The sequence below is a fragment of the Lissotriton vulgaris genome, chromosome 10 (genome assembly GCF_964263255.1).
Source record: "Lissotriton vulgaris chromosome 10, aLisVul1.2, whole genome shotgun sequence".
NCBI lineage: Eukaryota > Metazoa > Chordata > Amphibia > Caudata > Salamandridae > Lissotriton > Lissotriton vulgaris.
The window spans coordinates 57,461,052-57,487,239 of NC_141698.1; the positions used below are offsets into that span (position 1 = coordinate 57,461,052).

The window sequence follows — 26,188 nt, forward strand, 5'->3', positions numbered from 1 at the left end:
TGAAAGCACTTAAGCTGTTCAGAGACAAGCACCCTACCAGGGAGGCGTGACATAATTGTGAATTATCTGCAGTTTATGAAGCAGATATTTGGGTACAGACGTACATTGAATGCGTTATAGTCCAGTCGCGAGCCAGCTATTGCACTAATTACTGTAAATTGCACCTTCAATGGGAGTAAAGGAACAGGCTTTACTCAATAGCTTAAGATAGAAAATACAGCCCAAAGACGATTTTGTAAATTAAGCAGAACAAGTCAAATGATCATCAAAAATGAATCCTAAATTGTTCACAGGCAGAGGATACGAAGTTGGAACATCCCTCAGAGAACTAGGCCGCCAACGCCAAGACCATAAGTAGGAAGAACCACCTATGAACAGCGGCATGGGCGCAATGGACACTGGGATTGAGACATAGGTACTAGTCTTAGCTTCTCTTCGTGCACTGACTCCACAACAAAGACAATTGGAGATTTAGGCACCAGGATACACAGGCACTTGTACTAATGCATATATGCAACAGGCAGAGAGACACATATAGTGGAATCTGGTTGACACATGATCTGGCACTAGGAGGTAGAGACACTGTGCCTGGAAGATACAGACACTGGGACCTGAGACACAAACACAGACATTGGAGTAGAGTGATCCAGACACTTGATAAAGGTGGTGTCCTCAACACACACATACGCACAAAGACAAGGTGTACACATACACACACACACACACACACACACACACACACACGCAAACATTAGACAAACATAAGGTGGTCATTATGGACAGAACAAAATAACCTCTGCTTGAAACAAACACAGGTCACAGGACCAAACACACGTATAATACTCAACCACGTAGCAAGGTGGCACCACCTCTCACAACACGACTCAGGAGAACTCAAATTATTTTATACATTTTTTGCAAATGTGGCACTCGTAAACCTGTGTATCCCCTTATACACACTATGGGGAGGTTTGAAGCCTCCAGTGGATTGCTCAAGTTGTTTTTATTTTTTTATTTTGAGGGATGTGGAGGTCACAGGCAAACACTTGACTTAGAGGCTGAGTTCGAGCCACACAAGTGTGTAATCTTCCCAGCACGTGTCACTTGGTCCTTCAGTTGCACAGCAGGCAGTCAGGCAGCAGATATCAAATGTCCCAAAACCCAAGCAGGCAAAGTTCTGTTTTCTCCACGTGAAACAATGCCAGTGTGCCCAGGAAACACGCTAAAGTCATGATGAAGAGCTGCCAGGGAAGTATAAGAGAGCCACTGTAGAGAAAGGCCACCGCCGCCGAGAGGGACTGTGGGGAAGAAGGCACAGGATGAAAGTTCAATTTAGGCTTTGTTGTTTAATTCAATCAAGAGGAGCAGAGGCAGTGGTGAAGCCGCCATATAAAGCACACACCATAATATGTAGTTCTTTACTCATTTAGAGGACATACAAATGCTTCATAATAAGCCCTATGAGATCACCCAACACATTGGATTAACTTTTTTGTCTATTTTGGGAGTATTACAATATATGAAACCAGTGTGTATCCTTGCACCGGCTGTCCTGCTATCATCGCGACGTGGGTGGGGTAGGTGCCTAGAGGCCTGCTGCCAGCAACTTATGAGGTGCTCCACACGTGTTGCTGGCCCCACCAGGTCAGCCTGTGGAATCTTCACACGGGAATAGCGGTTGCCGGGAGGTCCATAAAGAAAAGGGTCATTCTACGACACTATTCAGGTCGTATATTCGATTCCTCTTATTATTGAGGGACCGCAAGCAATTATATGAGCACTATTGGTCCTGATGAATTGCCTTAGAGGCAAGAAACATGTCGACCACACTCACACTAAGGGTTGAATGAGGATTGATTACCTTACCCATCACGCCTCAATACCCCTTAATTTCCTTTTTTAATAAAGCAGTGAGCCATGCTATTAAAACTTTGTTGAATGGACTCTACTGACTTTTTTTAGACTACACTCACGCTCACTATTGCACTTTTTTAGGCCCCTCACACTCACACACCCATTGGCAAGGAATAAAAGAACTCCACCAAAGTGCAGCCCTCCCTGCTGCCCGACGGGCATTGCACCGCCAGCCTGTTGCAGGAGCAGGAAACCAATGATGACGCTGGACGGTCATCGGATGGGATGACAGTAGTCGTCCAACCGGTGACTTGTGTGAGGTATCCTTAATTCCGCAAAGGGTTCACATCATGCACTTTCCCTGTCATACTCAATGAGAGAAAGGTTAGTTTGAGCCAATCAGTCGGCTCCCTCTGGGGAACTCTGTACAATTACTTTGCTTACTATCCTTGTACCATGTCATCAAACTCATCCACTGATCCTAGAATGTATGCCTAAATATTTCCAGGCCTCCTTTGTCTTCAAAATCTCCATAATACTGTGTTTAGTAAGAACAAATTATGCGTGATCTAAAGAACACTTGTACAGATGTCATTCATTTTAGTGAGTATATCCTAAACTATATGTTATGAGAAATTACAATGCAAAATATGATATAAAAGAAGGATATTAAGAGGCCCACTTCATCAAAGGATAATTTGCTATAAGAATAAACATGTATCTTAATGGAAGTAAATTTATAAGTGCTTCATAAACACATGAAAATATCTGAAGATATACTTGCAGATGTTTGGGAAAGCCATGTATATCTTGTGAATGGATAAAATAAGAGGTAGCAGAAGTAGGCAACAGAAAGTAATAGTGGACAGGAAAAATGTCAGCGGCCGTGAACAGGAAGTGCAAATGAGTGAAACTCAACCCAGAAAATGTGTGCACAAGAATGAGAGAATGGAACTCTTTTAGAAACATAGTAAAAGGACTTCTGTCACAAGCCCAGCCCACTCTTCCATGTATTCCACCAGCCTGCGTGAGGGTAACCAAAGGCTGCCGACTCCATACAGAAGCCTCCAGCCGCTCTACCTTATGGTGTTCAGACATGAGGGTACTTATTAGCAATGTACCCACACAGTGAAGGTGCAATCCAAGTATGGAGATCATTTTACGGTACTTCCTCCGTGACACATGGTGATTGGGGCACTTCCATCGTGGAGTTGTTCCCTCGATGTGGCTCCTTCCATGGTCTAGGAAACCATAATGAGGGAAAACTCCAATTGCGTTGGAAGTAATTTTTCTTTTCAAGCCATTTTTTGTTGGTTTAGATCAGTGAAACAAAGAAACAAATACATGAACTACATGGCAAATGAAGGGTACATATATGAGATAAGTGTAGAGGCACTAGAAGCATATAGGCAGAAGTAAATAATAATAATACTATCCAACCATAATAAAAACATGGTGCTATATGAATAGTAGAGGATATCAAATAAAATAACCAATAATGAAGAGTAATAAAACTAAGGGGGGCCTATTCACAAACTGCATTTTGTAGTACAGTTAGTAGTACTAGAATAGTACTGTTAACATACTACAAAATGCTATTCCTAAACCTATGTGCGGAGGTTCCACTTCCAGCTCTCCTATTTTCTTCTGTACAGAGATCTCCAGCCTGACTGCAGAGTTTCCGCACACATAAGAATACCTTTTAGTAGTAAGTGTGGCGGGGACAGAGGGGAAGAGCTGGAAAATAGGGAATACTTACTACTAAAGATGAGTATGATGCGGTTACGGGAGGGACATGCACAAACATGTAAGTCCATTGATATTCACAGAATATACTACAGTAAGTCCAGCACCACACATTGCCAACCACTGGTACTATAACACCATCCCTTTGAAAATAATGGAGGCAGGGACATAAAATAAAATCCCATCCGAAATATTAAATTAAATATTTTAAACTAGTTAAAAATATATGCAAGTTCAACTCAATGTTGAAAACAATATCTAAAAATAAATCATATGCCTTATTTTATTTTAAAATGTTTTAATAATTGTTTTATTTAAACATTCAGGGAACATTCTTTTTATTAAAATATAAATCATTACTTGTACATCATGTAAATAATGTATGTATGCACACTCCTTTTTAGTACATAATAAAAAAATATAAGAAAACATTTTTGTCTCTCTGTAGGAATTTTTTTAAATAATCTAAACTTGAGAAAAATTCTTTTAATTCATAATATTAAAAATAATCACATGGTAAATTAAAATTGCATTAATACTGTTGTAGCATTTGTTTTATTTTATTCTACAATTAAAATAAATATATAACATGAATTTTCATCAATATTTTGCATAAAATTAGTTTTACAAATTTGTTTCAAGTTTTATAATCATTATAACTTTCCCTATACTTCATCCTAGGGAGATCTCAGTCATTAGGCTGAAGAGGTTTTCTCATCCTACGCACCTACAACTGAGCAATTTAGAAGACTATATAAAAAGAGCAAGCCCCCCAGTACTTCAGTCTGCCAAAGATTTTTATAGAACTCACAGTAAAACCATAATTAACAAACTCCAGGCCTGAAGTACTAAAACCTTTTGCATTTGCTTACCTGGCAATTCTGAAAAACACTGAGTTTGCTAAAGCAACCCGGTATGTGTAATGTACTACATCCATTTTGTGACTTGGAAGAGCCTTTTCAACTTTCCCAATAAGTTACTGAATTGTGTCTGGTGACCTCAAAATGAGCAGGCAGCTTAGGGGGATCAACATTTTTGTTCGCCTGTCCCTTTAATGTTGGGCGAATCCATCAGAACCTTCACATAGGGCTCAATACTTAATTCAGGTTCCACACTGAAGTAGTGAATGATGCTAACTCTTGTCCAAGAGGTTTTATGGACAACAGGCATCACCGCTTAGACAAACAAAGGGACACAAAGCTTTTCCATTTTTCTATGACAAAGGTATGCAGGAAATTGCACTTTGTACATGATGAACTAAATATGAACCTGGTCTGTGCCTACAGAATACCTGTTTATTGCAATAATCAGGCTGATAGTGTGAGACAAGCTCACCTAGCTGCTAGATGCATGACCACATCTCTTAACTCTCTCCACTGTCTCCACCGTCACTCTTCTGCCTACGCAGAGGCGCTTCTGCAGATATATTTCTTATGACCCCCTGGCACTCCAAGTACGACACCTGGCCTCCAAGGAACCAGGAGCAGCTCATTGTTATGTGCAGACGGTAAATATGGGCGCAAAATCCGTTCCGCTTGCGGAATTTGCGGATTTTCGGCAATTTGGCGATCCGCGAATCTTGCAAAATTGCTGAAAAATCCGCAAATCCGCTCGTGGGCGGATTTACATTCTGGCAGGATGTGTTGCAACTATTCTCTGACCCTGTCCTGACCCTAAATAGCCGGGTGCCCGAGGCAGGGTCAGAGAATAGTTACAAATGGTGGCGCCGACAAGCTGCCAGAGTCGAACCTGCTTACTTGCAACTATTCTCTGACCCTGTCCTGACCCTAAACAGCCGGGTGCCCGAGGCAGGGTCAGAGAATAGTTACAAGGAAGCTCAAATTCAGTCACGCATTATAATCAGCTCAAACAACTAGTGAGCATGGTCTAGGCTAGGCAGGTGTGCTTCCACCCCATATCTACAGCCTACAATTAGATGTAATCCTTGATGGAGGTCTTTGCATTCACCAGTTTCTCTAGCACAATCCCCTTGTACTTCCTGTGGCCAGCAGGCTGCTTTCTTCTCATCTGCTGCTCTGATCGGTCTCTGACCCTTTATAAGAGGCATGTGAACTCGCATGGAAGCCCCACCCGTTTGGCCCTGCCTCATACACACTAGGGTATGCAACGTCTTCCCGCCCTATCCCCCACTGTGATGGACAGCTCACTCGAGGGAGCTCGGCGCCTTTCGGCGCGGTGGCAAAATACAGACACACTTGGTCACTGGAGATAACTCTTCTGGCCCTTTATGCAGCTGTAGTGTAGCAAAAGCACTATACATTTACCCACCGAGGTAGCACTTACTGATTAGCCAGTAGAAAGTACTCCAGTTGAGTAGAGGTATGGCACAACACGGTGGCATCTTTGTGGATAAATATGCAGGCAGGATTCATTCTGGCACGATGCTACTGTCACAAAAATTAAACCTCAACAGGAAGCACTTACAGATATAAAGCAGGTGCCCGAGTTGAAGCTCAAATTCAGTCACGCATTATAATCAGCCCAAACAACTAGTGAGCACGGTCCAGGCTAGCCAGGTGTGCTTCCTCCCCATATCTATCGCCTACAATTAGATGTAATCCTTGGAGGTCTTTGTACACCAGCTTCTGTAGCGCAATCCCTGTGTACTTCCTGTGGCCAGGAGGCTGCTTTCTTCTCATCTGCTGCTCTGATCGGTCTTTGACCCTTTAAGAGGCATGTGAACTAGCATGAAAGCCCCATCCACTTGGCCCAGCCCCACACACACTAGGGTATGCAACGTCTTCCCGCCCTGTCCCCCACTGTGATGGACAGCTCACACGAGGGAGCTCGGCGCCTGTCGGCGCTTTGGCAAAGTTACAGACACACGCGAACTCTCTGATTTTTTTGTCATTTTGCGCGATTTCGCGGACCGCGAATCCGCAAAATTCGCCCATACTTAGCAGAAGGTAAATGGGCCTTGTAGTCCTATTCACTATCAGAGCTGGAATAGGATAGACTGGCCTCTTCTGCTGGAAGTCCCATGAAGTGAATTCCCTCACCCACCTTTGCCAAGGGGCACGTCCTGCGAAACTTGACTCCTGCTCAAAAGGGGTATGGAAAATGAGGAGACAGAGGTTATGGGGTCATCTGCATTCCATCCTCTATTAATATATTTTCAGCCCCATGAGATGGGGTCCCCGGGGCATGTTAAGACTCAGGGAGGGGGCTCCACGTCCCCTGCCCCTTTTGATTCATTTGGCTCCAGGATATTGAGTCCCCGGCCCCATCTCTGGCTCAGGGAGGGGGGCCACATGTCCCCTCTGTCAAATAATATAAATATCTTAACACCGACAGGCATTTTATTTTTTACTTTTCATCAATCGCAATCCCATAGGAGTCTCATGAGTCTCCCAGGAGTCCAGCAGGATTGCGACTTTTAATATATAGGAGGAGGAGTGAATTAAATAAAGAACATATATATATATATATATATATATATATATATATATATATATATATCTATATATATATATATATATATATATAAATATATATATATATATATATATATATATATATATATATATATATATATATATATATATATATTACCTACTGGCTATCGCCAGTAGGTATATATAGTTAGGATTTTTTCCCTATGGGATTTCTGAAAATTCTATGCCTAATAACTTTGGCGTTTGTGGACGGAATCGGCTGAAATTTTCAGGAAAATGGCACATTTTGTTTCTGAGCAGCTCCTGGAAATTTGGGGGGGGTTCGTCAAGGGGGGGCTGGGAAAAAAGGGGGGTCCCAAAACGCGTTTTTAACATTGAGTTTTCCATAGGGCGGTTGGACTCACTTTTAGCCCGAACGGCTGAATGGATTTGCACGAAACTTGGCAAAATTGTAGGGACTGTTAGCCCGATGTGCCTTTGCTAGGTCTCAATATATGTGCTCCAGTAGTTTTTGAGAAATTAACGTTCAAAACAAGATATATATCTGTAACAGCGCTCCGGGCAGCGATCCGGTCCGCTTACTTTTCGTGAAACGGAACTTTGCGCGCAGAAAGCTGATTGGCTCTCCGGTGTCTGTCAACATTCTAAACAGTCCGAAGCGGCCGCCATCTTATCTCTCGGTAGGATCGAGAGAGAAGAGGTGAAAAACGAAGAGGGAATTTATTGAAAGGGTGCAAGGTATACCCCTCTTGACCCCCTAGGATTGTTGTTGGGGTTATTAAAGGGTCCCGTGGGGAAAATAAAAAAAAAATTATTTTTCACGGTAGAAGCGTTTCCCGGGCCGTGAACTGGGCCGCAAACTGGTAGCGAAACGGGAATTCGCCATTTTGTGCTTCGTTTTAATTGTTTAGAGACAAAAATTATCGCTGCACATCGGCCACAATGCATGAATATCGTTGAAAAGTCAGCGATATTCATGCATTATCCAGCAAATGCTCTTAGCCATGTTATCCACCTTCCATTGGATAACAGAAAGCTGATTGGCTCTCCGGTGTCTGTCAACATTCTAAATAGTCCGGAGCGGCCGCCATCTTATCTCTCGGTAGGATTGAGAGAGAAGAAGAGGTGAAAAACGAAGGGGGAATTTATTGAAAGGGGGCAAGGTATACCCCTCTTGACCCCCTAGGAATGTTGTTGGGGTTATTAAAGGGTCCCGTGGGGAAAATAAAAAAAAATTGATTTTTCACGGTAGAAGCGCTTCACGGGCCGCGAACTGGGCCGCAAACTGGTAGCGAAACGGGAATTCGCCATTTTGTGCTTCGTTTTAATTGTTTAGAGACAAAAATTATCGCCGCACATCGGCCACAATGCATGAATATCGCTGAAAAGTCAGCGATATTCATGCATTATCCAGCAAATGCTCTTAGCCATGTTATCCACCTTCCATTGGATAACATGGCTAAAAACCGCTCTGTGCGTGAGCTTTTTTTTTTTTTTTTTTTTGCTGCGTGACGTTTGTTAACGTTCGATTCGATGGAAATCAGGAAGTGTTGAACACCATTTTGTCACTGCGAGTAAATATTTTGTTATAAATGAATCCTTATTGATAAACATTGTCTGCGCCATCTTGCGTTTTTGTCCAATGCCACAATTTTGTCGTGCACGGCAGCCATTTTAGATGCCTTGACCAGGGCCACTCTCTGCACGCCGTCGATTCTCAGCATGGCTCCCCACCCTCGCAAGAATCTCCCCCACGCACTGGTCACCCCGCTCTAGCGAAACGGGAATTCGCCATTTTGTGCTTCGTTTTAATTGTTTAGAGACAAAAATTATCGCCGCACATCGGCCACAATGCATGAATATCGTTGAAAAGTCAGCGATATTCATGCATTATCCAGCAAATGCTCTTAGCCATGTTATCCACCTTCCATTGGATAACAGAAAGCTGATTGGCTCTCCGGTGTCTGTCAACATTCTAAATAGTCCGGAGCGGCCGCCATCTTATCTCTCGGTAGGATTGAGAGAGAAGAAGAGGTGAAAAACAAAGGGGGAATTTATTGAAAGGGGGCAAGGTATACCCCTCTTGACCCCCTAGGAATGTTGTTGGGATTATTAAAGGGTCCCGTGGGGAAAATAAAAAAAAATTGATTTTTCACGGTAGAAGCGCTTCACGGGCCGCGAACTGGGCCGCAAACTGGTAGCGAAACGGGAATTCGCCATTTTGTGCTTCGTTTTAATTGTTTAGAGACAAAAATTATCGCCGCACATCGCCCACAATGCATGAATATCGCTGAAAAGTCAGCGATATTCATGCATTATCCAGCAAATGCTCTTAGCCATGTTATCCACCTTCCATTGGATAACATGGCTAAAAACCGCTCTGTGCGTGAGCTTTTTTTTTTTTTTTTTTTTGCTGCGTGACGTTTGTTAACGTTCGATTCGATGGAAATCAGGAAGTGTTGAACACCATTTTGTCACTGCGAGTAAATATTTTGTTATAAATGAATCCTTATTGATAAACATTGTCTGCGCCATCTTGCGTTTTTGTCCAATGCCACAATTTTGTCGTGCACGGCAGCCATTTTAGATGCCTTGACCAGGGCCACTCTCTGCACGCCGTCGATTCTCAGCATGGCTCCCCACCCTCGCAAGAATCTCCCCCACGCACTGGTCACCCCGCTCTCTCTCTCATGCATGGGCCATATACTTCCCCCCATCTGCGCTGCTCTTCTCTGAGAATCACACCCTGTGCCCGCTCGACACCTCCCTTTCACCCTATTCACTACCGCACCCTCTGACACTTCTCTTCCTCTGTGTCCGATTGTCCAGGCCGGACCTAGGCTATCACCTAGCCCTGCGGATGTAGTTTATGGCTCCAGCTGTAGAGTATCCAGACATGCCAACCCTCCCGATTCAGGTGTGAGACTACTGATTTCAGTGCTAGTCTTTCGCTTCCCGATTCCTGCAAGGAAAAACCCGGGGGCATATTTCCAACAGCTAGCGGTAATTTTTGTCTCTAACTTGTTTAGAGACAATAATTATCGCCGCACTTCGGCGAATTTTATCGCACATAAACCTTGCTATTAGCAAGGTTTATCGCAAATGCGATAAAAAACGGCCGCAATGCATGAATATCGCTGAAAAGTCAGCGATATTCATGCATTAGTCAGCAAATGCTCTTAGCCATGTTATCCACTTCCCATTGAACAAGCGCATGGTCTTTTAAAGATTTGTGAAGTACTCGGGGCGGCGGTGTGTGTGTGTCCTCTTTCAGGAGCGGGCGGGGGGGCACTGGCAGCAATTTGCAGGCCAGGCAGTGTTCAACACGTGCATCACCTTTTCTCTGCCTGCTATTGCGCTCCATTCTTCGGAAAGGTAAGAAAAAGAACGTGCATTTGAGTTTGAAATGTCCGATCTTGTAGTAGTACACTTGCAAAGCCCACACATGACAATAACCCGATTCAAGGCCCCATTCTCCCGATTTTTAAAAAAAATATAGTACTCCAAGACAGTTACATTTTAAAACTTTATTAATATTTAAATATAACGAACGCAACAAAAACTGTAAATATATTTAACCATTTTTTGAAATTAACCAGAACTATAACGATAACAACAACAACAACAATAATATAACTTTTATGCCTAAATTACGCAAACATTTAGCTAATCTGCTAAAGGGGGGAGTCGCCATTTCTTTACAATAATCAATAATGAAAAATCCACATCAATAGGGTTGCCCGTTTTCTCGATGCAGCACTATAGTGCAATATACACAGCACCTGGGGTGTCAAGAGTGAACAGGTCTTTCTTTGTTCCTTAAGATGTTATCTCCGAGAATGCTGATGCATTGGTGTCTGTACACTTCTTTGTCAATTCTGTCAAGATGATAACTGCTTTATAAACAGACGATATCTTTGTTTCGTCATTAGTGTTAAGTGTGTCTGAAACTACAGTGCCCTTCTGTTTTTTTTTCTTCAGGCTCTACAGAGTTTTGTGTGTTGTTCTTTTGAGCGACAATTATTCCAGAGGTTTCAGGTTCACTTGTTTTGTTCTGCAGTGAGTTAACAGCTTTAGAGAGTTCATGTTTATTTGCTATGTCCTGCTGTTCGTGAACTGCTTCAGAGACGTCAGCCTCATTTTTTATGTTTCAGTAGATCCTGGACCTGCCCGGCCGCGCCCAAAATGGCGCCGGTGTAAATGGGACTCGTAACTGCTTGTTCTGTACTGGTTGCCCAACCTTGATATCACGAGATACATATGCAGTTTTGAAGCACATGGCGGAGGCTTGTCTGCTGTAGTGGGGCGTCCCTTTATCGTTTCAGTCGCCATTCCGCCCGCTTTTGCTACACTGTGCCTCATCCGCCATTCAGCTGTTTACCGCCCGCTCTTACGGCTACAGCGTCTCGCTCACCATGTAGTTGAGTTGTTCCCACTCTTGCGGTGCAGCGGTAGGCGGCTGCCACAGGACTCTTAAAATGGCGGCCGGCTCTTCGGATTTGGGCCTGGTCCAGTAAAATGGCCCTGGGACACCTTGGAACTCGGACGCTTGTCTGCCAGGGCTTGGGTTCCATTCTCGAAAGCGTCCCCTCAGCCTTGAAGATTGTACAAAAGTCTTGGGGGCCCTCGACTCCCGCAGGCTTCCGGTGGGGAGCGGCTGCCATGATTTCTTGCGGAATGGCCACGACGGAGCTACGAGATGGTGGTGCTCTCATGGTGACGCCAGCTTCAGTCTGAAACATCCAGAAACAAGGTGGGGCTTTCATCGTTTGGGGAAAAAAAATGTTTTAATCCAATGAAAAGTGTTATTTTTAGGTCACATGACCTAGTCTTACATAATTAGGAAAAGAAAAGTAAAATGAACCAATGAAAAGTTTTATTAACAAGTCACATGACCTGTTATGCTTACGTTACGCGCTGCGCGGCGCGCTCTGGATCGTTTCCGGGAAGCTGCGCCTTGCGCACCGGAGCACTTCCGGGTGCGCTAACGCGTCGCGTCATATGACGCATTACGCGACAATGCAGGTGCAGAATATAGTCAAAATGTCTCCACCAACCAGCGGTCGGAATTCCACCGCTTTCAGCAGTCCAAAAAGTTCGGTCAAATCTTAAGAGCGGGAGCAACTCAACTACATGGTGAGCGAGACGTTGTAGTCGCAAGAGCGAGCGGTAAACAGCTGAATGGCGGAAGAGGCACAGAGTACCAAAAGCGGGCGGAATGGCAACTAAAACGGTAAAGGGGCGCCCTACGACAGCGTGTCTTCAGGTGAAACGGATTGTGGGACAAGGTCCAGAATGAAAGATTCTTCAAAAGGGAAAAAATTCCGCCGGACCCCGGGAGCCGGCCGCCTATGCCGGGGGCGATCTCAGGCCTCACCAGGGCAACACGACTTGGGGAGGGGGCAGGAGCCAAGCGCCCCCTCTCAGTCCGCGCCATCTCACCGCCCCTCGGGGGCCTCCGTCAAGCGGTTTAGGGAGGCACCGTATCACATTGTTTTCCAATGCAGTCAGGTCCACAAATGGACCCCACTTACTTTGAATAGTGAAGCTGCAGCAGGTGCCAATAAGGTTTAAACAGTGTTACAAGACCTGCTTAGAATTCTGAAGTATGGCACTCAATAACCAAGACTTATGCCATTTATGTAAGGCAGTGACATGGAAGCAACTCAGGGACAAAAAGCATGAACGAACATTCACGTATGAAAATCTTATTTGGAGAAGGGGTAGAATCCAAACGGCCCCTGCCAGTTCGCGCCACTACACCGTATGTGGAAAATCTGAAGCCATCATTCTACAAACTCTCAACGCTTGTTATCAGTGCATGAGTTTCATGCTCGATCGATTGAGCTAGCCGGATCGGGCAATAAAAAGTATAAAATAGTTATGTAAATAGTTATTTAATAAAATGTTTTATTCTGTTTCTTTGGTGGTGTGTTGTGTATATTTATAATATTTGCATAGGGTTTGCCGTTATTTTGGGCGGTGTGGGTGGCGGAGTCGAGCTGTTTTGCAGCCCTCATGGTGTGGAGCTCAATTCATTTCACTATTTTCGTATTTCTCATGAAGGGTTATTCCTAATGTTTGTATTTTACCGAGGTTAAAAAGAGATCCAATTAGTGGCCTACTGATTTTGCTCGATTACTTTTATTTTTTTACACGATTTTTCACTATCTGCAAAGACTAAACAGAGTATTGCGACTTTGTGCTTGTTTGTAAATAGAGAATGATCCAAAGAGAACCAATTGTAAAACAGTAAATGCTTGGATAATAATCAATCAAATGGAGAGACAAGCAGGTACGACGGATTACAACAGGGGTAAAGGTCTGCGTTAACTACCGTTCACTATCTGCAAAGAGAGAGTACTACTAAGAGAAAAGAGGGGAGTGGGGAGGGGGGGCAGCGTTCAAAGCACATCAGCGTGCATAAACACGAAAACGTTTTTACCTATCACGTACTTGACATTTGACAGCTTTTGATGTTTGCTATTAAAAAACCATTGAAATTCACAGAAAAAACCATAGGTTATACTCCATATATAGTTAGGAATTTGCATTTACAAAACCTTGAAAATTCAATGAAAAAACCATTGGTTTTAGGCCATATATAGTTAGGGATTTGCATTTAGAAAACCTTATTTTACTCGCATAAAACCATTGAAATTCCATATATAGTTATAAGCGCTAACTATATATCGCGCACCCGCAATCCACTGCTGATGATGTCACATATTACATCATTCATGACATGGTTAGTGACATCACTGATGACATCACTGATGACATCTCAAATGACATCACTGATGACATCACTGATAACATCTCATTTGACATGACTGATCACATCACTGATGATATCATTCATGTGATAATACCATGAATCTCTTCAGACTCTAATATAACCTTAGATACAATCAGTGTAAACAGACAGTCACTCATCCATGGAGTTACTCACACACCTAGTCAGTTATGCCAAAAATCAATCACACCTCCATTTTCTCAACTATACAGTTATACACACCTTACTTATTCAAACATATACTAACACATATTTACTTTACTCTCTTATACAATCTCTGATACATGTTCACAATGATCCATACAGCCACTCACACATTCACTAGCTCTTATGCACAGTTATTTATAGATGTCAACTCTCACATGTACTGTGTTTTACATATGTACTTAATTTGACATGTAGCACTGAGATATCCATTCACTCACTAATACACTCATGCACAGTCAACCGCCCATACAGCTGTTTCCACATGCAGTTTTGAATCTATACATATAGTGAATCAACTACTCACACATCTATGTACAGAGTCACACACCTCCCAGCCACCCATACACACACACTCAGTTTCCCATACAAATACTTGGACAACCAATCAATAACCCATACAGTTACTCATATAGCTACTGATCAACATATGCAGCAGTTTGTAGAACAACAGATATAATGATGTACAAATTAAGACAGTTTAGTCACTAACTCATGCCCTCAGTGAGACACATTTAATCACTCACTCATACAGTCAGTCATGCACCTACTAAATCCTTCATCCAGACACTTATATATCTACTCATTCTTCAATATGTAAAACATATTTTAACTTTACAGAAACATACAGTCACTGGATGTTGTAATCAGTGATGTCATCAGTGATGTCATTTGAGATGTCATCAGTGATGTCATCAGTGATGTCACTAACCATGTCATGAATGATGTAATATGTGACATCATCAGCAGTGGATTGCGGGTGCGCGATATATAGTTAGCGCTTATAACTATATATGGAATTTCAATGGTTTTATGCGAGTAAAATAAGGTTTTCTAAATGCAAATCCCTAACTATATATGGCCTAAAACCAATGGTTTTTTCATTGAATTTTCAAGGTTTTGTAAATGCAAATTCCTAACTATATATGGAGTATAACCTATGGTTTTTTCTGTGAATATATATATATATATATATATATATATATATATATATCTCCATGGCGCTTACAGGTACCTGGTGGACTAGTTAGCCCCCAGGGATCCTCAGGATTGAAGAGGAATTAATTCCCCAACTTAAAACACGCCACACGGCGTGTTTGCTCACATGTCACCTCAAGCCCCGCCCCCTCCCTTCACCACTGTGCAAACGCGCCCTGTGGCGCGTTTTAAGATGGGGAATTAACCCCCCTTGAATCCTGAGGGTCCTTGGGGTAAAACTAGCCCACCAGGTACCTCCTTTAAGCACCACAGAGCTGCGTTGCAGAGAGGTGTAAAAAGGGGCGCGGCCTCAAAACACCTCTCTGCAACGCAGCTCCCTGGTGCATACTGGAGGTTCCTTTGGGCTAGTTGGCCCCTAGGGACCCCCAGTATTTAAGGGGAATCATTTCCTCATCTCCAAACACGCCAGGTGCGCATTTGCAGAGTACTGCAGGGAGGGGGCGGGGCCTCCGGCGCGATGCCGATCTTTTTTAAACTTTTTTTTTTTTAAGAAGGGGGGCTGTGTGGCCCACCTTCTTTTCCTAATTTATTGGCCCTGGGGACCCCATCCCCCAGGGCCTGACCCCTATTTTATTTTTTTTATAAAAAAAATTTGGAAGGGGGCCGCGTGGCCCCCCTCCTGAGGCCATAATTGGCCCCGGGGACCCCTTCCCACAGGGCATGGTCATTTTTTTATTTTTTATTATTATTGGAGGGGGGCTGCGTGGCTCCCCTCCTCAGGCCATTTATGGCCTGGGACTCCATCCCCCGGGGCCGGCCTTTCCTTTTTAAATTAAAAAAAAATGTATTTATAATCGGAGAGGGGGGCCGCGTGGCCCCCCTCCCGGGCCACTATTAACCGCATCCCCCGGGGTTGGACCTCTCTGTTGGGGACCGTGGGGGGGTCCCCAATCCCCCCACGGTCCCATCGGCTCCCCGCCTCCTGCGGGAGCCGGCATTGCTTTTCCACATGGGGAGCTGCTTAGATGCAGCTCCCTGTGTGGAAAAGCAATCTGCTTTGGTATTTGGAAGAGAGAGCAGGTTTCCTGCTCTCTCTTCCGAATACCAAAGTAGAGTTTGCTATGGCAGAGTGGGAGCTGCAAAGCTCCCTCCCTGCCATAGCAAATAGAGGTGTGCCGGGTGGGCACCCCGGGACACTGCAGGAGCCGGCCCTGGGGGGTGGCGGTCACCAGGGCCATGACAGGGCTCCAGGAGTGGGCCCCCCTCCTAACATTAGCAAAGCCCCAGGGAGGTGGTGGTCCCCGGGGCTGGGGGGTCCGTAACACACCTCCCAATTTGCATACTCAGTGCCCCAGGGAGGTGGCGGTCTAGGGGCATGTGGGGAGGCTCGAGTCCACCTACACAGGTTAGGTTTCTTTTTATTTATTTTAAAACAAGCCCCAGGGGTGGCGGTCCCCGGGGCTGCGGGGGGGCCGTGAGCCCCCGCAAATATTTTAGATAAGCCCGGGAGGGTCGGTCCCCGGGTTTGTGGGGCCTTTGAGCCTCCCCCGCCCATTTAATTCAAAAGCCCCAGGGGGTGGAGGTCCGCGGGGCTGGGGGGCTGTGAGCCCCCTGCAAATATGTTTAAAAAGCCCCGGGGTGGCGGTCCCTGGGGCTTGGCGGCCTTTGAGCCTCCCCCACCCATTTAATTCAAAAGCGCCGGGGGTGGCGGTCCCCGGCGCTGGGGGGGCTGTGAGCCCCCCCGCAAATATGTTTAAAAAGCCCCGGGGTGGCGGTCCCGGTGCTGGGGGGCCCCATTACAATAAAAGATTGCCCCCGGGATTTGACCCACCCGGGGGCTAAATATTAACAAAGCAATGGAGCCCGTGCTTTGCTTTTTTTTCCGCGGCCGGATCCGTGGATCCTCCGCGCTTCCCGCAATTTAAAAAACTAAATAATAATAATTTTGGCCCTGGGGGTCCTTGTGGGACCCCCTAAGCAGGCCTAGGGGGTCAGGGTGTTTCTATTCTGCCCCCTTTTCGTGTTTTGCACATTTGTTTTTGTCTTTTCTTGTGCCTCGGTTCTACCGAGGCACAAGATGCCTGCCAACCCTTCCTGGTTAGGAGTGTTGACAGCCAATTAGCATGAAGCTCGTGATCGGGAGGGTGCGTGGATCCTGCGCCGCCATAGATATCACTATTTTTTTTTATTTGATTTTCTCAGCAACTACAGAACAGATTTACACCATTTAACAAAAAGAGTTCTTTGTGAACCAAGGGCACATTTTTGCCAAATTTGGTGTAATTCCGTTCAGCCGTTCGGGCTGTAGACACGGCAACATTTTCCGATGGAAATTTGCATGGGGAAAACATGTTTTGGGGCCCCCCCTTTTTCTCTGCCCCCGCTTGACAAATCACCCCGAAACTTCAAAGATAAGAGCGGACCAGAGCGACCCTCGAGTTTTGAAAAGTTCGCAAAGATTCGTCAATCGGTGCCAAAGTTATCGGGAATAGAATGTTGCGATTGTTAGTAGGATATATATATATAAATAAATATATATATATATATATATATATATATATATATATATATATATATATATATATATATATATATATATATATATATATATATATATATATATATATATATTGGTCATGTGATCAAGGCAGGGATCTGCCGAAACGCGTCGTGGCTGACATGGTTGCACTTTGAAGCTAAATAATAAAAAAGACAAGCACGAAAACTGGGTCTACCTCGTCTTTGCTGGTGTGTGGCTGTAGTTCTCTTGTGGAGACGGAGGCGAGCTCTTGCAACATATATATATATATATACATATATATATGTACAATAAACACACTGTTCACATTTAAAATAGCTGTGCTCACAAATAACTAAACGGCTCACCACAGAATAGCTTCCAATGAAAACTGGAATATGTCAATAATGAAATATAAACCCATTATTATACAAAAGAATAAAAACATAACTAGTGATATAAAAAAACTCCCATGGTAACATGGAAACAAAAAGGTTTCCATATATTGACTTCAATTCGACTCATCCTAAACAGGTTTTACCAGATGCATTTTGCAAGGTGTAATGGAACAAGACAGGGCATGAAAAATGCCATAACATGAGCATATAAGAAATGCATCGATGCAAAAGCTAGTTTCCCAGAAAACCCTAACTAATCAAGATAAGACAGGGTCACCGCAACATTCCTAAGAATGGAAAAAAGCTGCAGACAGGCCTTCGACCCATATGGCTGTGTTTTAATTTATAATGTGTTTTGTGTGATGATGGCATCCATATCCATGTGATATTGGAATATTCCAAATTATACGTTGTGAACATTAAAGCGAAAATTCGGAAAATGTTGCCATTAGTTGTAATAGTAACAAAGAATTCAAACATGTTTCAGACTCTTTTAAGTATGTAATTTTAATTCTGCGATCAATATATTCGACTTTGTAACATTAGAGTTTTACTTGAGAATGCATTGCATTTACAAATATTTTTCAAAAAATTAAAAGCCTAAACTTGGAAAGGTTTTTAAACAAAACTTTTCAAATCCCAAAATGTCATATGCAGACGTGCTTTGTATAAATAACAAATTCCCTTTTCTATATTGTTCGCTAGTAGTTTCTTCATTGGTTTAGCTAAAATATTGATTTCCATATGGCTGCATTTATGGCTTGGATCACATTTTTCATGCTATTGAATACTCATGGAGTGTTTCTGGTAGTTGGAAAGGCATTTTTTGGGAATAACGTCATGGTAGAAAGTCACCCTCAACTGCTCATCAAGGAATTTTGTTGAGTTACATTTTTTGTAGTGTCTTCTTTTTAAAGATGCAGCTATTATTATTTATTTATTTTACTAACATCAATTTGTGCATATAGATTGTTGATGTGATATTTTCACTAACAGCATTCGTTTTGCTAAAGAAAGTTTATTAGCGCTGTATTTCTTTATAACAGCAGATCCATAAACCCACAGTTGCCTCAAAATAGACCCTGCTACAAGTATTTCCAACACAAAGGGGCCAATTAGGATGGCGGGCGGACTTCAGTCGACTCACCACCCTAGAGGTGCTGGGACCGACTGCCAGTGGTGCGGCGGTACCGCACCGGCGATTAGTATGCCACCGCCACCATGGGGGTGGAATCCTCCATTCCAAGCATTGTGGCGGGTGGTGCTCACAGCACCACCCGTCACAATGCTGGGAATGCCCTGCGTGCATTGTCATGCACAAGGTGACAGGCACCGCGAGGTGCCTGCCACCATGTCTACGACAATGTAGGGGGGTACCATAGATACCCCCCATGTGCACCCAACTCCCCCCAATACCCTGGGGGCCTGCAACAGAATCCGCATGCCTTTCCGAGGCAGCAATGCCGCCACAATAAGGCATGTTTCCGCCCCCATACTAATATGGATGACGGTGTCTAGCAGACACCGCTACCATATTAAACCATTTTCCGCCCAACGACTAATCGATCGGGCGGAAAAGTGGCAGACGGTCTTCCCGTCCACCGGGGTACCCCCCGCCATACTAATATGGCGGGGGGTAAATGGGTGGCGGGTGGGGAAGGATGTAGGGCGGATCGCCACCGCAATGCGGGCGGTGGCTATTCGCCCTACCTCCTAATGACCCACAAAGTATTTATTTTTAGTGGTTCCTACCCGCCCATGGATGTTTGCATGAAAAAGGGGTTGGGGGGGCTTTCAGGAGGCGACAATGTCTTGGCATTGCTCTTTCTCAGCGAGAATATTTCCTATCGCTGTGGTGTTGCTTATCATGTGAAACACCTTACGCAAGTCTAGCTGTGAATGGGCCCTAACAAGGAACACATCTGGAGACCAACAAGGAAATGTGTTGATTAACAAAAGTACACAAGCCTTTGAGATGGTGTTAACTGACATGTGAATAAGCTAACGTTTGCAGCTATTGGAGTGAACCTAGTTGCTAGAAACTGCAATAGACTTTCTAAGCCAGCAGCAAATGACAGAAATCTAGAATTCCCAAAAATAATGTTTGCATGCTGTGCATTCAAGGCAGTTCTGTAATCCAATGAGGCCTGAACACTTACTTGTATGAGCCTGAAGAGAGTAAAGACAGATGTGCTGTTGGCTGTGTAGAGAGAGCTCAAGAGGCTGTACAGCTGGGTGTTAAAACAGCCGTCTCCAATCCCCAGGAGCAGGCTGCAGGCCATGGCGATGCCAACACTGAAGAGACAAGATAAGAAGGGAGCTTACACGGAAGTACTGTAAGACTTACCGCCATAGGACTCTCTTCCAGTAAATGTCACTTGGATTGAAGAGGGGTGAGGCCTTACTAAGAAAGGCTAATAGCCCCACTGTTTGAAAAAGAGCATCCATCTCCCCTGGAAGTGACATCATTGCATTTCCTAGCAAAGGAGGTGATGTCACTGGCTTTCTGCCAAAACCATCTTTAAAAAAATAAGCCAAATCAATGAACTCCATTCCCCAGAATACATCTCCACATGAAGTAACATCACTGCATTGCCCATCAACCATCTCTACAGGAAGTGACATCACTGGCTTTCTATGAAACCCGTCTCTAAAAGAATAGGTTAGATAAGCAGATTTCATTCACCAGCGCCCCTCTCCAGAGAAGTATTTACCTGTATCCATCCCTGCAGAAAATTATATCCTGGTTTCCTCATAATTTCTAGCTCTGAAATACTCCACAGTCCAGGCGTTGCAGACCTTATCATTTATCACAACCTTGATGTTCGCTTCATCACAGAAACATGGCCAACCCCCACATACTTGATCATTCAGGACTTCCTTTTACCCACAGGTTGCAGCATCCAGCATGCAGCCAGTGCTCATAAGAAGAAGGGGGCCTTGTGGTGAGCCCTAAACCCTCTTGGTCCAGCACCAAATGCCAGTTCCCTCCCTAACAGCATGTCAATCAAATTTGACCACACCCACAGGCTTCCTGAACAGTACAATGGCTTTATCGATATTCTCAGACCTCTCACCACCTCGACTGTACACCACTGCCACATCATTTCCACTGATTTCAACCTCCCATAGACTTTAAGTATGAAACAACAGGAAATTACCTCTTCAAATTCACTACCATATTAACAAGCATTTGCAATGCAATAGGTCTCGCATTAGGAAAGTGTGAGCTATTGGTATTGTAAATGACACATTTTTTAATATGTGTTGGCTTTGAAAATATATAAATTAATAGCATTGTTATTCACAAAGCCAATAGCTTACACTTTCCTAATGCGAGCCTATTGGCTATGGCAATGCTTGTTGGTAGCTAGCAAGGACAGTGCTGCTGTGGTGCTGAGTGATGATGTGGTTGGGCTGAGTGGTGTGGTGGTGTATTAGAGTGATGTGCTGGTGTCCCAGAGTAATGTGGTGGTGTCCCCAAGTTATGTGGTGGTGTCCCAGAGTGATGTGGTGGTGCCCCTGAGTGGTGCCCCTGAGTGATGTGGTGGTGACCCTGAGTGATATTGCGGTGTCCCTGAGTGATGTGGTGGTGTCCCGGAGTGATGTGGTGGTGCTCCTGAGTGGTGGCCCTGAGTGATGTGGTGGTGCCCCTGAGTGATGTGGCAGTGCCCCTGAGTGATGTGGTGGTGTCCCCGAGTGATGTGGTGGTGTCCCCGAGTGATGTGGTGGTGTCCCCGAGTGATGTGGTGGTGTCCCCGAGTGATGTGGTGGTGTCCCCGATTGATGTGGTGGTGTCCCCGAGTGATGTGATGGATGTGGTGGTGTTCTCAAGTGATGTGGTGGTGTTCCCGAGTGATATGGTGGTGTTCCCAGAGTGATGTGGTGGTGTCCCCGAGTGATGTGGTGGTGTCCCCGAGTGATGATGTGGTGGTGTCCCCGAGTGATGTGGTGGTGTCCCCAAGTGATGTGGTGGTGTCCCGAGTGATGTGGTGGTGTCCCAGAGGGTGGAGTTGGAGTTGGAGGGTGGAGTTTGAGTTGGAGGGTGGAGTTGGAGTTGGAGGGTGGAGTTGGAGGGTGGAGTTGGAGTTGGAGGGTTGAGTTGGAGGGTGGAGTTGGAGGGTGGAGTTGGAGTTGGAGGGTGGAGTTGGAGTTGGAGGGTGGAGATGGAGTTGGAGGGTGGAGTTGGAGTTGGAGGGTAGAGTTGGAGTTGGAGGGTGGAGTTGGAGGGTGGAGTTGGAGGGTGGAGTTGGAGGGTGGAGGGTGGAGGGTGGAGGGTGGAGTTGGAGTTGGAGGGTGGAGTTGGAGTTGGAGGGTGGAGTTGGAGGGAGAGCAAGGAGTAACAGAAAGAGCGTGGGTGCGAGAGCGAGAAAGAGACGTATAGAGAGGGGTAGGAGGAGAAAAAAAATCACACACGAGTGGTGCGCACGTAGAAAGGGAAAAAAATTGAGTTAAAAACACCTGGCGACTGCTTATATTTTTCAATATTCAGCATTGAAAGGGAAAGTAGGTTAGCGAGAGGGATGTTACGGGAAGAGTGAGGGAGAGCGCGAGAATGAGAGAGAACTACAGGGGAGGAATGGAGATAAAGAGAGCAAGGAATAACAGAAAGAGCGTGGGTGCGAGAGCGAGAAAGAGACGTGAGGAGAGGAGCTTTTATTGAGGGGCAAAAGGCCCACTGGTGAGCTTTAGCTAATGCATGGCGAGTGTAGGGCTAAAAGAACAAGATAGCGGGAGTGCATTCCTTTCAAGTCTGATGGGGGGGCGCGGGGGAGCAAATGGTGAGGCACATGCACTGGCCATAATCCGCATTCCAAAGCCCTCTGGCATCAAAGGAAGGCTGGGAGGGAACGAGCATATGGTGTGTGAGCGATAACGAAAGTAAGAGGGGGAGCAGGAAGTGAGGCCGAGCGCGCGCTGGCGAAAGCAGTCCAGATGCCAGCTTCGTGCTTGAATTCCTCACATGCACTGGCCATAATCCGCATTCCAAAGCCCTCTTGTTAGGCTTTCCTGGAGCCCCTACATAATTTCTCGCAGAAGCAATGCACAAGCGCATTGGCTATAGCGAGACCTAAAAATGGTACAGCATGTTGCAAAAACAACTTCCTGGACCTCGTCTTCTCAGTGTCAACAGTTCAGAGAAAGCATCCCACACAGCTAGCATGAACTGAAAACTTGACCACCCGAAGCTCAAACTCATCTCGTGCCCAGCCACCTACACGTTTGACATCAACATCCATCTAACCAACTTCAGCGCCTTTCTGGGAAACCATTTGAACATCTATGTCACAACTAAAACATGAATGTGCAAGGAAAAACCTTCATCACTGAAGTACTCCAAAGGAATTGCCAACAAACATTCACAGACAGGAGTAAAAAATTGAGTAAAAACAGAGCCCCACATCAACCTCATGCTACTCAGCTGCCTCCAAGTAACACACAGAAACAACTCTTCACCACAGCCAAAGTAAAGTCCTATAGCAACACCATCAATGAAGCTGTCAACAGAAGCAGAAGACTTTCAAAGCAAAAAATACTCCATCAATCCCCTGCCTTACCCTCCTATCCCAGATTTAACACCAAAGGACATTACCACCAACTACTTCTTCAATGAAAAATAAAAAAGATCGGACAATACTTCAACAACAAAACTACTTCTCCTCTGAGAGCCACCCCTTCTCTCTGCATTCCACAATGGTTATCCTTCACACCACTGTCTCTCAAAGGCAGCTCTGACATCCTCAACTGCCTAAAGGCTAATGAAGATGATGTCTTACACATCACCCTCACCCTGATGAAACTCCATTATCTTCCCTTGCCAGAGCGCACCATCTTCAAAACCAGCTGCATCAGTTGCAACGCCATGAAGAGTTGCACCTTACCTCTCCAGCTGACAAGATCACCATCTACAGTGGTCAGTGACTCTCAGCGCATATAGTCAGGACATAATTTGACTGGAGTTAAAGAAGTGCAAAATTGTACAATACAGAAAACAGGCTTCTCCATGTATTCACTCAGGATTTGGACTAAAATCTCCATATCCCCCTGGGCTGCCCCAACCCTCCTCATATTAAGGAACACGTTCAAGAGTCACCTCTTTAACCAACACTACATCATGATGCTGTAGCAGCTTACCTTTTCTTAGAAAACTATCTACCCCTTCAATCACACCTTGATGGCGTATTTACCTTGAACCCTGTACGATCTCCTCTTTTTGGCTAGGTTCATCCTATATAAATACCACATACATAAGTACATACATTCCAGGCCAGACGATTGCCAGATTATGGGAAAGGTCTTATGAGAAAGTTATTTTATTCTGTACAGCGTAGAGTCCTACACAAATAGAGCGTAACAACTCTCAAATCAGCTAGAGCCTGAAACATTTGACAGGAACTGAGATGAATTTTGGCTATTCTAAATGATGTTAGAGTTTGCACAGACAGAGTAACATGGATTAAATGTAACTACTTGAGACAGGGTGTTCTCTTCAGCTATGCCCAAGCTTTCTAGTAGTTATTATGTACATATGGATAGAGCTGAAAATTAAGAGTGAAGTTCTGCAGATAGTTTTATTCTGTATAGATGCACAATCCTTACAGTTAAGGATTCTCTTCTGTTGATAGCCTGATTCCTTAGGGAAAGACTGCACTAGTTTAGGTTAGGTTATCTAATGATATTCTGCTTTTGTTCACATGAGCAGTGCTTGAGATGAAAACATGTTTTTAGCCTGATTCCGTAAACAAAGACAGTACCTGGGATTGAAGGCTGGACTGGTCCACGTTCCGCCCTTGCCGACTATTGGCGCATCACCAGGAAGGTTCAAAAAGATCAGAGAGAATGCGATCAGGTGCACCACCAGCCCCAGCAGCAGCACTGACATGCGACGAAAGTGGCTGTTTTTACACAGGAACCCAAAGATCCCACCGCCTGCAGTAGAACAGAAGAAGAAAGAGAAGAAAGACTCAAAACGTGCATTAGCAGTCGCTCCGCATAGCGAGGAGGTTGGAGACGCCAACTTACAGATAATAACAGAGGTAGATCAGGAGAAGCAGGGAGATGAGTCAATACTTTCCAGCCACAGCCCACTCTGTGTGGCATTTCTTCAAGAAGAATGTGCAGAAAATGACAACAAAAGTACAAAGTAAAGGAAAGCAGGAAAACACAGTGGGTTTGATGAGTTATGTTATGTTATGTTATTGGAATTTATAAGAAGCGCACGATTACCCGTGGGTGTCCTGGCGCTGAGCTAGGCCTAAACATACGTTGATTAAAGTACATACTTGAGTAAAGAGCAGACAGGGAATAGGTTGAATGCATCGATAGTCAATATTTATTTTTGTTACTAGTATATAGCTTGTGTCCTTGGCCAGTTCTGCCAGGCACACAAGCTGCACCAATTCAAAGTCCCATCATTTAGACATAAAAAATGGGACAAGAACATTGCATTTCATTCTTATCTCAGAAGGAAATCAACATAGCATACAATGAGACGCGGTTTATAGAATGAACCATCGGGCCTGGATAGTAGAGCAAAGGTTTCATACTCTGTTTCTTCCTCCTTCCTGCAAGTGTGGGCTTTTTTTTATTTTCCCTGGCAAGGAATGTCATTCATTGCATGGGAGGCTGAAGCAGGAAAAATCAAGGCTGCTGGGTCAAGGGTTTTAGCTGAGGTTCTGTCATTGGAAACCTGCCACTTCCCCAACCTCACCATGAGATGGTGAGACCACAAGTTTGGCTGGGCGGAAACTCACCCAATTTATGATCAAACTCTCCCTCAGATAAATGCTAAAGTTTGTCTTTGACCATAAATAAAGACACCTTGAACATACAAAACCAGACAGTCTCTCTAATACCCACATTCTAGGCATTACAAAGAAAGTAATTGCCCACAGAAAACAAAAGTACACTTAACATCAGCATTTTCCTTGATTATGGGGGATAAATCATTAAACAATATTTGGGAAGAGGGGGGACATGAATGTGTTACATGAGGTGGAGGTTGACAACAGTTTGTGTACTCCCACAGGTCTGCTTGGGCACAATAGAACTTGCTGAAGCTAAATAAGAAATTTCCAACAAAAATGAAGAAAATAATATAAATAAACTATAAATACTTTTTTTGTATACAAACAACATGTTTGGTTTTTATTAATATTGTTCACATGTCACAACATTTAATTTAATAATTTGTGTGTGTTGTCCCTGGGTTTTGGCTTATAAATTGAGTTCACTACTGTTTTGTCTTTCAAAAATGAAGCTAAACTGTGTAAATCTCGCACTGATTTATGTGAAAAAGCAGGAATGGGTTTCTAGG

At 44.4% G+C, this 26,188-nt stretch overlaps 1 protein-coding gene across 1 annotated transcript in view; it reads right to left on the minus strand.

The window, feature by feature from the left end:
• Nucleotides 1-1,115: 1,115 nt before the first annotated feature.
• The window catches only part of LOC147684606 (UNC93-like protein MFSD11), a 74,770-nt gene continuing 49,697 nt past the window's right edge, over nucleotides 1,116-26,188 (minus strand). The window contains exons 11-13 of the mRNA XM_086940446.1: nucleotides 24,627-24,801; nucleotides 20,031-20,166; nucleotides 1,116-1,298 (exon numbers count right to left, since the gene is read on the minus strand). Coding sequence (XP_086796572.1) covers nucleotides 1,146-1,298; nucleotides 20,031-20,166; nucleotides 24,627-24,801 — 464 coding nt within the window. The 3' untranslated portion in view covers nucleotides 1,116-1,145. The remainder of the gene's footprint in view (nucleotides 1,299-20,030; nucleotides 20,167-24,626; nucleotides 24,802-26,188) is intronic.